Source organism: Notamacropus eugenii, chromosome 1, assembly GCF_028372415.1.
Source record: "Notamacropus eugenii isolate mMacEug1 chromosome 1, mMacEug1.pri_v2, whole genome shotgun sequence".
In the NCBI taxonomy this organism is placed as follows: Eukaryota; Metazoa; Chordata; class Mammalia; order Diprotodontia; family Macropodidae; genus Notamacropus; species Notamacropus eugenii.
In genome coordinates, this window is record NC_092872.1 from 136,156,088 (window position 1) to 136,171,214 (window position 15,127).

Sequence of the window (15,127 nt, forward strand, 5' to 3'; positions counted from 1 at the left end):
TAACCACATGCTTTGACTGTTAACCTATGGTGCTTTCCAAAACCATTATTCATTTTTTTAATTATTTTTTTTTTTTAATGTTCTACAATCACTACCATAAAACTCAGATTTTTACCCCCCCACACCTACCCCTCACCACTCTCCTCTCTCCCCAAGACGGCATGCAATTCTATATAGGATCTACATATACTTTCCTATTGAATACATTTTCACTATAGACGAACTAAAATAAATGGAAGAAATCATATAACAAATCAAAACATAATACACACACACACACAAATATGATCTGCTGCATTCTGCGAATGAATTCCATAGTTCTTTCTCTGAGTGTGGAAGGCATTTTTTTTGCCTTAGAAAACCATTGGGAATTGTTTTTTTTTAAGTTCTTGCATTATTACGAAGCTCCAAGTCTACCAGAAAAAACTCTCACACACTGTGGTCGTTGCTGTCACAAAGTTCTCCTGGTTCTGCGCCTTTCGCTCAGCATCAGATCATATAAGTCCTTCCAGGCCTCTCTGAAGTCTTCTTGTTCATCATTTCTTATGGCGCAATAGTGTTCCATTACATTTATATACAATAATTTATTCAGCCATTCCCCAATTGATGGGCATCCCCTTGACTTCCAGTTTTTGGCAACTACAAAGAGAGCTGCTGTAGATATTTTTGTACATGTGGCACCCTTTCCCATTTTTATGATCTCTTGTGGATACAGTCCTAGTAGCGATATTGCTGGGTCAAAGGGTATGCACATTTTTGTAGCCCTTTGGGCATAATTCCAAACCGCTCTCCAGAATGGTTAGGTGAGCTCACAGCTCCACCAACAGTGAATTAGTGTTCCAACTCTCCCACATCCTCTCCAACATTTATCATTTTCCTGTTCTGTCATGTTTGCCAATCTTATAGGTGTGATGTGATACCTCAGAGTTGTTTTGATTTGCATCTCTCTAATCAAAAGTGATTTAGAGCATTTTTTCATATGATTACAGATATCTTTAATTTCTTCCTCTGAAAATTGCCTGTTCATATTCTTTGACCATTTATCAATTGGGGCATTATTCATTTTTTAAGGACACGTTACATAATAACACCCTCAAAATACTTCTATATACAGCTCAGTGAATAGAGAGAACTGGACCTTGGACTAGGAAGACCCAGGTATAAATCATTCTTCAGTCACGTAGAAGGTGTATGACCCTGGGCAAGTCATTTAACTATATGCCTCAGTTTCCTTATCTGTAAAATTGGAGTAATAATAGCATTACTATCTCAGGGTTGTTGGAGGAATAAAATGAGATAATATTTTTTTAACGTGCTTTGCAAACCTTCGAGTGCAATAAACCTTCATACTATAGCTAGCAATTACTATTAGCTAAATGTTTCCCCATAAAAGACATTTTACAAGTTGATGAAGATTGAATTTAGAGTATCTATTGGATTGGCATCTACCTCACAGAGAAGCTTATATGTTGATTCAGCAAACCTTTATTGAACAGTTACTAAGGGGTAGGCACTGTAGGTCCTACAAAAATGTGTAAGGCACATTTCTTGCTCTCAAGGAACATGCTCTCTAATTACTAAAATTGCTTTCAGAAGTCTCCAATTTCTTTTTCTTCTGAATTTCCATAGAAGTTGTTTTGAGTAGAATTTCTTTTTTTTCCTGGGCTTCCAACCCTTCTTGTCATTGCAACCCCAAGACATGACCTTTTCTGACTTTCCTGTCATTATCAGTAATTTTTTTTCAAAAATCACCCAAGTCTGCACAGTTTACCTAATGATCTTAAAAGAGAACCTGATTTGATCATAATTTTGTCAGTTCACTGCCAGTGAACTGGTCAGTTTAGGCCATATATGTGATCCAAAAAAAAGTTTTGGTATGCCCAGAATAGTAAGAAGAATCAGTTATAGATGGGAAAAAATGTATTGCATTCATTGTAGCTGCCCCAGCTCGGTTTACACAGTTGCATTTTCTAGCCTCTTCTCTCATCATTTACTCGTAAGCATCTGGGGAACCCCAGGCCCCAAATTTTGATTTTTTTCCATTCCACAAGAACATAGTATTCTGCCTATCTCTGTTGCACTTCAGAGAATAATTTGCTCCTTCCTGGTCCACTGAAACTATTCCATCATCCAGAAAAGGTCTCCAAGAGTTTTGTGGATAAGAGTAGTTGAAAGACAGTTATTATGCCAGTTATTCAGATAAAAAAAAGTCAACACATAAAGGTAGCAGGAGACAACTTGCCTTTAAGATCAAGTGAACAATAAACTCTGACAAACGATACATCTCTACGCTACTCATCTGGGCACCTACTGATAGGTGCTACTTTAACAATATATTGATTTTTATTTTTGCTCTTATGTCTTTCTTCTGCCCTCACTCACTTTATCTCACCTTCACTCTGTCATTTTGTGTGTGTGTGTGTGTGTGTGTGAGAAAGAGAGAGAGAGAGAGAGAGAGAAAGAGAGAGAGAGAGAGAGAGAGAGAGAGAAAGAGACAGAGACAGAGACAGACAGACAGAGAGACAGACAGAGAGACAGAGAGAGACAGACAGACAGACAGACAGATAGGCAGATAGACAGACAGACAGAGACAGAGATAGTGACAGCATTGGATTTGGAGTTAGCAATTAGGTTTGAATCCTGGCTCTTAGATTCAGCATGGAAGATGGGATGAGTGGGTGATAATTTTAGAACAAGAAAGACTCAAATTGTCTATATCCCACCTCTCAAAGGCTACATGTCTGTGTATTCATGTATATGTGTGTGTGTGTGTGTGTGTGTATGAATTGAATGTATAAATATAGATACAGGCCTTATTTCCCCAACTTATGTTTCTCTTCCTGTTGTGATAATATGGAATTTTATGGTTTTTATGAAATAAAATCTGATGAATAAATAAAGTCTTAATTCCTGAAGCAAGTGCATTGGATGTGGTAGGTCAAGACAAACCTCCACCGATGTAAATTGAAACCCACACCTTCTCGTCCTATCCAATTCTTGTCCATATCCTTCCATAAGATCATAGATTTAGAAATAGAAGAGATGATGGACATCATTTAGGCCAATCCCCTCATTTTACAGATTTGTAAACAGAGTCTAACAGAATTCAGGTGACTTTCCCAGGGTACCCAGTAATGAAGTAACCATCATTAAATTTTATAGAGTGCTTTAAGGTTTTGATAATACTTTAGATACCTTATTTCATTTGAACCTTACAGCAGTCCTATGAAAGGTTCTGATGGCATTATCATCCTTCATTTACAGATGAGGAAACTGAGCTCAGTGCTATTATGCGACTAGTATCAGAAGTGTGATCAGAACCCATCTTATTTCCTCCCAATCCTATGGCATAATGTCTTTCCTAGAGAAATTACTGGATGGATACCAGTGCAACACACATCCTGTCCACATGTCATTCCTTTCTTTTATTTCATGACGAGCTCCTTTTTCTTTTTTATAGAAGATTCTATAGACTTTGAGGTAAATGGCTATGTCCACCCATTAGGTAATGAGAATATAAGATGACACTTTTAGAAAAATGTTCTAAGTGACAGGCAATGGGGATCTAAGGTGAGGTATAGGGTTGGAGCGATTCTGTTACAAACTACGTGTGTGACTTAGGGAAAGCTTCTTCTCTCAAGACCCCAGATTCCTTACCCATAATTGTATGAGGTTGAACTACATCGTTGCTAATGTCCCTTTCACATTCAGCATTCTATAATTTTGAGGTGAATCATTTGGGGATTGAGACCATTCCTTGTGACAGCAGCAGTAGCTAATGTTAGAGGAGACCAACCTCAACCCTCACACTCTCCAGAAAAGCACAGGATATAGTTATACTTCATTCCCAGGATTCTTAGTGCCCAGAGGACATGAATTCTGATTGCCTAACATGTAATGGTAGGAGTTTTAAAAATGAACACTGTAAACTATATAGAAGATGGGGAGGAAAATGGTATCAGTCATTCTCTCCTACCAAGGAATAGGAGACGTTGAGGATTTTTTTTCCACTTTTGCCAAGACTAGATGTTATTAGGTTAATGTTATCTGTAGTAATGTGGACCAGAGGCTTCCTCACTCTAGCTGATGTCTTTCTTACAGACTTATTCAAGTTCCTGTTCTCATGCCTTGGTCTTCTGTCCTTATGTAAACATGAGCCTGATTTCCCTTTGCTTATCTGCTTTTCCAAAGACTCTGTGGTATATATGGGGAAATAATAATGACAATAATATTAATAATAATGATAATATTAATAATAACTGTTATTCAATGTACATTTATATATAAACAAGTCTATTTTAAAAATAGCTAGCATTTATATAGTAGTAAATAAGTTTGTTTTATACATATATTATACAGATACAATGGCATAAGTTATAATTCTTATTAATACTTTGATACTCAATGGACCCATGATGTCAAAGACATGGACACTCCTTTGTCTGGGTGCCGATTATCTACAAGCTTCACATCCTATATGATTCTTGTTTATCTTTTTTCTTACATAGATTATCTCATTTAAGCCTTAAAACAGTTCAGTGAGGTAGATGCCATTATCTCCATTTTAAAGATGAGGAAACTGAGGATGTGAATAGGTAAGTGACTTGCCCAGATTCCCACAGCTAATAAGTAACTGAGGTGAGATTCCATCTCTGGTCTCCCTGACTCTTAGTTCAGCACTTCTTTCAACTATGCCACTGGGTTGCTGACACTTAAAGGATTCTTTTGAAGTTTCCATAGGGAAACATCATGAATCTAAGATGCTCCTTTTCTGTGGCATTCCTTAACAGCAGATCTGGAATTTTCTTCATTTTATTTGTATCCTGTCTTGCAGTGCTCTGCAGAATGTGGTGTTGGAGTGAGAACACGTTCAGTGGTGTGCATGACTAACCATGTCAGCAGTCTGCCCTTGGAGGGTTGTGGCAACAACAGACCAGCAGAAGTTACCCCTTGTGACAATGGGCCCTGTGCTGGAAAAGTGGAGTGGTTTGCTGGGAGCTGGAGTCAGGTGAGTGCACCCTTTTGGCATCTTACTTGGCATATTTCAAAAGTGATTCCTGTCCACATAGACCAATCCATATTGGAAGTAAAGAGGGAAAAACCTGAAGTCATTTTGATGAAAAAAAACCAACCTTGAGAAAATAATAGCATAGTCATTTATTATATCCTTAGAATACCCTGGAAAATGAATTTATTCTTGTGCTATTAGGCTCCTTATTATCATCAATGCAAATTCTTGGAAACATAGATGATGGATGTCAGAAGAGGGCAACAAAACCTAAATTGAAATGGTAGAGTTGGAAGGAGCTAATATGTTCAAACTATGAAACAGGAGCCAAGAGAAAGGTTGCCACTTGTCTTTCTGGGGACAATACATAGTAGCATATTAAAAAATGTTGTTCTTTAGGAATCAATGAAGAGTTAAAAGAAATTTTGGTGTCCCTGTTGACCTAAGGTACCAGGGGTTCTCCAAGGAGAGCAGATAAAGGATAGATTAGTTGGAAAAGGGGTTACCATAGAGCATCTCACTCACCATTGTTGAAGAACAAGGCTATATTTCAGCCTCATCACCAAACAGAATCAGCTCTACCATCAGCAAAAAAGTAGGGGAGGTCTCAATAGTGCTATTTAATAGGGCAAGGAGACCCTGGCTAGCATCTTGGTGACTCTTACATCTAAGAGAAATGACTGGGAAATTCTAAGTGGGGGAGATGGAGTTCTCTTCTTCACTAAGACATGCAAGGAAGTTTTTTTTTAAGTGAAGAGAAAGAGAGATAAAATAAGGGAGAGGAAGAAAGGAAGCAGGGGGGAAGAAAAAAAGGGGGAAATGGAAGGAGAGAGAAAAAATAAAAAATCTTATATCTTCTGGAGTTATCAGAAGAGGAAGAATGGAGCTCCCTCATCCCAGGAAGCCATCCATGTATCTACTCTCTCCCTTGAGTGTGGTTCTTGAGTAGATAACCATGTCTATGTCTCATGGTAGTTGGAAGTGAATATGTGGAATACAATGTTCCTAGAACATTCTAAGAATTGACAGAGATGTCCTCAAAGTTTGCACCAATCAGGAGATGCCCTAGAACCATTCAGAAGTGGTAACCTAACCAAGTAGTAAATGCATTTTTAGAAAAAAATAATAAGCCAACATAAATATATCCTACAGCCTATAGCACCAAGAAATGATCCAATTGGGCTCAAGCATTACGGCAAAGCAAATCATTAAAGACTGACCAATCACAACAGAGAAGTTAAATCCTATAACACCTGGGTTTCATAAATGCACAGAGGAACCAGGAATGAAACAATTCAAAACCAGTCTGTCAGCAAACATGGACCTGTCTCCTGGGTCTATGCTGACTAGATCCCCCTATCATCAACTATTCCTCATTATGCTTAGGGATAAAAACACAGCAAATCAACACTATTTCATAGAATCAACTCCTCTAGCTTTTGCCCTTCTTTGCCAATATCTGGCTTAACCAGGAGTAACCTAACACTAGATACGGAGGTCTGGGACAGAGAAAGGCAAAGATGTTTAGCATAGCACCAATGAAAAATCATTTCAGTGATTTGGAGGGTTTCCTGTATTTAGATGAATGAATGATTTGTTATTGTTTAATTTATTTATTGCTTGTATTGAACACTTGCTCACATATTGTCTTTAAAGCCTTAGTATATATTACTCTTCTTAATTCACTCCACAATACTGTTCCCCAACACAATAAATAATACCTTTCTCATCTCCTTTGCACCAGCTTCCCCCAGGAATGGAATGCAATCCCCTTATCATGTCCATCTGTTAGAATTCCTGATTAACTTCAAAACTCAGTTCAAACATCACTATCTACTTGAAACTTTCCTGATCCCCTCCCTAGTTTCCAGTGCTCTTCCCTCAAAAGATTATACAAACTTATTTTCAATATACTTTTATATATAAATATTGTTTACCCCAGTAGAATTTAAGTCCCTTGAGAGCAAGGACTATTTCATTTTTACCTGGCTATAATTGGTGCTTCATAAATGCTTGGCAATTGGTGAATACTTTGTTATCCTGTGTGTGCCTCTCCCACATCCTCAGTTAGACTATGAGCTCCTTGACTATATGGATTGTGGTCTATATTTCTTCTGTATCTCTCATAGTCCCTCCCACAGGCCTGGATTCAAAATAAACTTCACTGTTGTAGATATTTCCTCTTCTAATCTTTCTGTGCTATGGTTCACAACATTCCTGTGTCCAATAAAGCTCTTGATGATGGATGTCTGAGAGCCCAACTTGGCTAGCCCCAGGACTCACAGATGCAGAGTTCATTGTTGAGCCTTCCCTCAAAGCCTTTCCAGGTTGGTAGACCCTGCCAGAGCTGGCTCTCTTCTGGGGCAGCCTTTGAGGATGCAGGGTCACTTCCATACCACAAAAAGGCATTGAAGTATAAGGGTAGAGATGCTATAAATTCTCACCAAATGGTTGTGGCATGGAATAAATAAATGGAACCTCTGAGTACCTTAGAGTTTTCCAGTTCAGTAACAAGTAGATACTATTAAAAGAAGCCATCGTCTCTGCCCAATTAGACTTCCTTCAGAAACACCAGCAGTAAAAGTGTTCTGACCTTGAACTCCACAGTCTTCCTCAAACTATTCCCAGGCAAACCTAAAGTTAAGTAAAAGTAATTATCTATAACAAAGGAACATCCCATCAGGACCAGGATCCACTTGAGAAACCTTTTGCAAGAAAGTAATGCATGATGAAATGTGGCATTTATCTTCCTCAACCTGAGCCATTCAGAAATGCTCCCTTAAGTGAAAGGGACGAGCCTCAAACAGCTTTTTATTCTATTGAAAATCAACATCAGGGAGCAATAGCCAAAGACATTCAGCTCAAATGTACATTTTCAGAAGCATAAATGAAACAATGCATTATCTAGGAGCCATAAATAGTTCTGTTTATTGCTAGAGCATAATAGTGAGGTTTGCCTTAGACATGTGTCATCTGTCCATTCTTCACCCTTCTTCTGCCCCCTTCCTTCAAGGGATTTTGCCCTCAGTTCAAATTGTTTCTTCTGTTTGAGAGGAATCCAATAAACATAATGATTTAATGTGCCACCTTTCCCAGAGACTTGCATCTTGAATTAGGATACCTGGAATGACTTTCCAATGGTAGAATTACAAAGACAGTGACAATCAGGAATTATAGATATTGGCAGTGGGAGTGATAATCAAATGTGGAATGCAAATCACAAAACACAAGCAAACACATATACTGCTAAGGTAAATTCCATTATGGATTGGTAAAAAACCTACATAAACCTTCACTTAAGCATGGTGAAAGTCACGCTTAGGAACTATATTTTTAAGTGGATAAAAAAGGAAAATGGGGACAAAAGATTTCCTTTTCCATTTTCATCCAGGACTTTATTACTTCAAAAATGGACCAGGATGACCTATGCCTATGTATAATTATGTCATCTGTCTGTATATCTACATCTATGGCAGCTAACTGGTTCAGTGGATAGAGAACTGGACTTGGAATCAAGAAGACCTGAGTTCAAATTTAGCTTTCCAGCCTCAGACCATGAACCAGCTGAATCAGTGATCCTGTACAATTAATTTAGCCCTTCTGCCTCTGTTTCCTCACCTGTAAAATGGGGATATTGACAGCACCTTAATAAATACTTGTCCAGGGTCATATATCTAGTTAATGTTGGACTCAGAACTCAAACTCAAGTCTAGTATTCAATCCACTATACTACCCAGTTGTTTCAAAAGAGATGAAAGAACGCATACTTCTTTATTAAAAGACTAGGGTTTACATTTATATTAATTTAGAATTATTGTCAGCTACAGTAGCATATTGTCATAACGCATGCAAATCACAACTGAATTCCTCCTAATGCAGTGTTGTGTGGCAAAACCCAGGGCCTATGGTAAGATTGGTCCAATAGGCCAGAGTGCTTTTGCCAAGTTATCTCTTAAGGGGGTTCCATTGTGGAATCAAGGCCTATGATGATTGGAGGGCTGGATGTGCTTGATGCTTGGAACACATTCCTCTTTTTCCACCTTGAGGACATCATCTAATACATGGAAGCATTTCCACACTTCAGATTACTTAGGGGAGGGGAAAGAAGGGACCATATTTGCCAAAATATGCTTGTCTCCAAATGAATCCAAGGTAATTAAAATATCTTGGTGTGCCAGAAATTTTTTGAAGATTAAAATAGAACTCTATGGTATAGAGAGCTCAAGCAGCTTTCTGAAGTGCTGGAGGGTTCCTTCATCTGTTGCTGTTGGTCTAACATCATCATAATAAAAGACTTCCCAGAACACTACCTCAAGTGGCCATATGTTGCTAGAAACTTCATGAAAAAAGGAAGAAAAATCCCCACTAACATCATCTGTAGATTAGGTGATATACCCTAAAGTCAAGAAAAAATCTACCATTTTTGTGAGAACAGTTTCTGGCATATCACCGTTCATGGTAGAAAACAAATCAATGGGGAGGAGCTAAGATGGTGGAGTAGAAAGGTACACATACGCTAGCTCCAAACCCATAGCCCATAAAATACCTGTAAAGAAGAACTCCCAACAAATTCTGGAGCAGCTGAAGCCATAGAACAATGGGTGGAGGAGATTTCTGTTCCAGAGAAACCTGAAGAACCAACACCAAAGGTCTGTTGTGCACCCGACCCAAAGCAGAGCCCAGCCCTGCCTTGGCCCCCGTGGCACTGAAAGGAGCAGATCCAAGCAGGCACTAAAGGTCGGTGAGAGAGTCTTTTTGGCTTGTCGAGAGGGGAGCAGGGTGTCTCCATAGCTCGGGCCCCCCGGGAGGCTGCAGCAGACAGGGGCTCCCAGGGCAAGCGGGGGCTCGGATCCATTGTTGACGGGTCTCCATGTAAACCGCCTGAGGGAACTGAGTCCCTTGTGGCTGCCCTGCCCCCACCTGAGTACCTGAACTTAATCTCACACTGAACAGCAGCCCCACCCCCACCCAAAGCCCTGAGGCTGGATAGCAGCATTTGAATCTCAGACCTCCAAGCACTGGCTGCGCAGATCTGGAGGCATGGTGAGTGTGGAGAGGACACTCAGAAGTCAAGTCACTGGCTGGGAAAATGCCCAGAAAAGGGAAAAAAAATAAGACCATAGAAGGTTACTTTCTTGGGGAACAGATATCTCCTCCCATCCTTTCAGAGGAGGAAGAACAATGCTTACCATCAGAGAAAGACACACAAGTCAAGGCTTCTATATCCCAAACATCCAGAATAAATATTCAGTGGTCTCAGGCCATGGAAGAGCTCAAAAAGGATTTTGAATATCAAGTTAGAGAGGTGGAGGAAAAACTGGGAAGAGAAATGAGAGAGATGCAAGAAAAGCATGAAAAGCAGGTCAACACCCTGCTAAAGGAGACCCAAAAAAATGCTGAAGAAAATAACACTTTGAAAAATAGGCTAACTCAATTGGCAAAAGAGGTTCAAAAAGCCAGTGAGGAGAAGAAGGCTTTAAAAAGCAGAATTAACCAAATGGAAAAGGAGGTTCAAAAGCTCACTGAAGAAAATAGTTCTTTCAAAATTAGAATGCAACAGATGGAGGCTAATAACTAATCACAAAACAAAACCAAAAGAATGAAAAAATGGAAGATAATGTGAAATATCTCATTGGAAAAACAACTGACCTGGAAAATAGATCCAGGAGAGACAATTTAAAAATTATGGGCCTACCTGAAAGCCATGATCAAAAAAAGAGCCTAGACATCATCTTTCATGAAATTATCAAGGAAAATTGCCCTGATATTCTAGAACCAGAGGGCAAAATAAATATTGAAAGCATCCACCAATCACTGCCTGAAAGAGATCCCAAAAGAGAAACTCCTAGGAACATTGTGGCCAAATTCCAGAGTTCCCAGGTCAAGGAGAAAATATTGCAAGCAGCTAGAAAGAAACAATTCAAGTATTGTGGAAATACAATCAGGATAACACAAGATCTAGCAGCTTCTACATTAAGGGATCGAAGGGCGTGGAATAGGATATTCCAGAAGTCAAAGGAACTTGGACTAAAACCAAGAATCACCTACCCAGCAAAACTGAGTATAATACTTTAGGGGAAAAAATGGTCTTTCAGTGAAATTGGGGACTTTCAAGCATTCTTGATGAAAAGACCAGAGCTGAAAAGAAAATTTGACTTTCAAACACAAGAATGAAGAAAAGCATGAAAAGGTAAACAGTAAAGAGAAGTCATTAGGGACTTACTAAAGTTGAACTGTTTACATTCCTACATGGAAAGATAATATTTGTAACTCTTGAAATTTTTCAGTATCTGGGTAGTTGGTGGTATTACACACACATACACACACACATACACACACACACACACACGCACACACAGAGACAAAGAGCACAGAGTGAATTGAATAGGGTGGGATCATATCTTAAAAAAATGAAATGAAGCAGTGAGAGAGAAATATATTGGGAGGAGAAAGGGAGAAATGGATTGGGGCAAATTATCTCTCATAAAAGAGGCAACCAAAAGGCTTTTTAGTGGAGGGAAAAAGAGGGGAGGTGAGAGAAAAACATGAAGTTTACTCTCATCACATTTCACTAAAGGAAGGAATAAAATGTACACTCATTTTGGTATGAAAACCTATCTTACAATACAGGAAGGTGGGGGAGAAGGGGATAAGCAGGGTGGGGAGGATGATGGAAGGGAAGGCAATGGGAGGAGGGAATAATTTGAAGTCAACACTCTTGGGGAGGGACAGGATCAAAAGAGAGAGTAGAAGCAAAGGGGGGCAGGATAGGATGGAGGGAAATATAGTTAGTCTTACATAACACGACTATTATGGAAGTCATTCGCAAAACTGCACAGATATGGCCTATGTTGAATTGCTTGCCTTCCCAAAGGGAATGGGTGGGGAGGGAGGGATGAAGAAAAGTTGGAAGTCAAAGTTTTAGGAACAACTGTCGAGTACTGTTCTTGCTACTAGGAAATAAGAAATACAGGTAATGGGGTATAGAATGTTATCTGGCCCTACAGGACAAAAGAGAAAATAGGGACAAGGGAAGGGAGGGATGATGAAAGAGAGGGCAGATTGGTGATAGGGGCAATTAGAATGCTTGGTGTTTTGGGGTGAGGGGAGGGGACAAATGGGGAGAAAATTTGGAACCCAAAATTTTGGGAAAATGAATGTTAAAAGTTAAATAAATAAATTAAAAAAAAAAAGAAAACAAATCAACGGGAAAGATTTTGAAATACTATAAGATAAGTATGCCATCTGTTCACCAGACATTCTCTTAGCAAGACTTCCTTAGAGACAAAAAGTGAATGAGAAATGGCATTTACTCAAAATAGAATGGCTGTAATACTATGTCTTGCACTACTTAGAGATCGATGGACAACATGTCCATGGAGGAAGGACCCACTGCGTTTATGATTATATTACATCAACCAGATTTTGGGGCTTGTTTTTTCATAGGCATCAAAGCAAGATTGAACATGTATCTGAACAGTATAAAGACAGGCATTGGCCCTGTGATTTCATTAGTACAAGGAACATTCAGGTCAGGAAATTCCTGTACCGATGAAAGTCATCATCTTTGCAACTTAAAGACTTGTCTACAATAGGAGTTGGCAAACTCATGCCCACTGCCTGTTTTTGTAAGCCCACAAAGCTAAGAATGTTTTTTATTTAATTTAAAATCTCTTCTGAGCTCACAGATCATGCAAAAAGAGGCAGTGATCATTTGCTAACTCCTGGCTGAGAGCACTGGGCACTTAAGTGACTTGACCAAAGTGGCATAGTAAACATTGGGTCTTGAACTCAGTTCTCCTTAGTGTAAGGTTCACTATCCCTTTTAAAGCCCTTTTCACATGGGCCAGTTTAATGATGAAACAACAGAAAAGGTGCTTTTTGTGTAAAGGAAAGATTACATATAAATTTTCAAATGATGTATAAGATATTGCCATTGCTAGTACAGAAGAATACTCTGATATCTAAAAGGAGTTCTTTTCATGAGCTATTAAAATACATGCTAATATACCTGTACAAAAATATAGCTTTCAAGAAAGATCTAGAAAGTTTTGAAGAGAAAAGGAAATGTTTATGAAATATTTACAGACAAATTTCTGTGACTGTTGTAGAATGATGTCTTGTTTGTGTCAGAGCTGTTTAATGCATAAAGACACAGAGAAGCTGCTTTTATTTATTAAAAATTAGAAAAACATGAGTGCAAAGAAACACAGCTTCAAGGGTACCAGAGACAGACAACCATGTTGATGCCTTCAAAGCTGCAAAGCAATATGTTATACCAACTAATTTTCATATTCATGTTTTATGACTAAAAATGAGAAGTCATATAAACATCTAGAGACTAAGGTATGATTTACAAAGGGCTATCAATGTGACAGGGAAAATGCATAGAGTTGTAACTTTTTAAGTGAAAATCACTGCGAATCAGAAGGCTTTTATTTAAGACATTGAATAATTAGAACTGGTAAAGGATTTGGCTACAGGAATCCGAGAGAACAAAGAGACATGAGCTTGGGGAGGGACAGCAGAGTTTCTCTGTTGACTTTATTAGAAATAACTCATACAAAGTATTAGTTGGACAGCTCCCCATTGGTCAAAGAGAGAATTTAAATCATTGGCCAAAAGCTGTATTGACAGGCAGGTTTCTCCCCTCTCTTCAGTCTATATAATCCAGAGAAGCAGTTCTCCAATTAAACAGAGTTGTGGTTCACATGGAGAGTTAATGCTTTCTTTAAAAGCCCTTTTAAGGGTGGTATGGATGGCAAGTATGGTAAATGGAAAGAACTTATAAATGCTTTGTTTGAATGAGGAAGAGAGGGATATTTCTATGGCTGAAGAATGATGATGAGTAACAATTAAGTAGTGAGCAAAGAAGCAGTTTTGCATGGCGCACATGTTGCCTGGTGGACTAGTAACATGTACACCTGTAGTCCAGAGTTGTGAACTATTTTAAAAAATGAGTTTTCCTCTTTCACGTGCCTCCACTGTTCCCAACAGACGCTGAGTGCATTGGTGGGAGAATGTGACTCAGTTTGATGTATGTGTATTTATGCGGTATATATCTATAGATTGTAATTTATTAATTGTGCCTTCCCTTTGATACCGCAGTATCTATAATATTGATTTTGCTTTCTACTTAATGACGTTTAAGTTCTAAAAGTCTCTTCATTTTAAGTGGCTGGTTAGATAAATATTATTTGCTGTATAGATGCATTATTTTGTAAGTAGCCAGTTGGGTGATTGGATTTTATCATTTGTGCATTTACTTTAATATAATATTATCTATCCTATTACTTAGTCTTCATTAGCATCTGTAATATTATTTCTTTTGCTTTTTGTTAAGCAAATACTAATGTTTAAGATATAAAACATGTCATTATTTTACATGGCTGGTTAAGTAAACATGACTCACTGTGTACATGCCTTATTTTGTGAGTGGCTGGTTGAGTAGTTAGTAAGGATAGTGGAAGGAGACCCTAGAGTAAGAATGGAGAAGAGGTAAAGTATGTTTTCCCCCAACACAATTATTCCTAAGGCCTTTAAAAAGTTTAACTATAACTTCATGGTGATGGTATAGCTTGGGATACTTAGACCTGCTAATGTGAAAGCAGGCTGGAATGAGGGAGTCAATCCAGAGAACAAGTGGGATGTTGATGTGCTTCATAAGAGGAGTGGTTTAGATATGTCATCATTTGTGGGTTGGTGACATCACATACTGGCACAGATCTTACCACCACACAACAATCCCATTCATATTTGAAGCTATGTAGGTATTACATAGATCCTCCCTATAGTACCATTTACCATATTATGTTGACTTGAGGACATTTCTTGATCCATAATGCCTTGCTGCCTCTCATCTACATAGTATACAAATTACTGAATACATTATACAGCCAAGGGTCAAACACAGACCACTAGAAAAATAGGTAATACATATATTATTGGAAAGAATTTAAGTGATTCGCTCCCAATCATATACCTATTACATGATAAATCTGGGGATCAAAAGATCTAATGATTCATTTTATGAGACAAATACAGTCCTAGTAACTAAACAAGGGAAAGATAAAGCAAAGCAAGAGAGCCATAGGCTAATATCACTAATGATTATAAATT

The 15,127-nt window shown here is 38.4% G+C and overlaps 1 protein-coding gene across 3 annotated transcripts in view; it reads left to right on the forward strand.

Annotated features, from left to right (window-relative positions):
• Nucleotides 1–15,127, forward strand: part of THSD4 (thrombospondin type 1 domain containing 4) — a 946,642-nt gene that overhangs the window by 901,161 nt on the left and 30,354 nt on the right. For all 3 annotated transcript variants that reach the window (XM_072615569.1, XM_072615563.1, XM_072615573.1), the window contains one exon: nt 4,835–5,008. In XM_072615569.1, the coding sequence (XP_072471670.1) occupies nt 4,835–5,008 (174 nt within the window). The remainder of the gene's footprint in view (nt 1–4,834; nt 5,009–15,127) is intronic.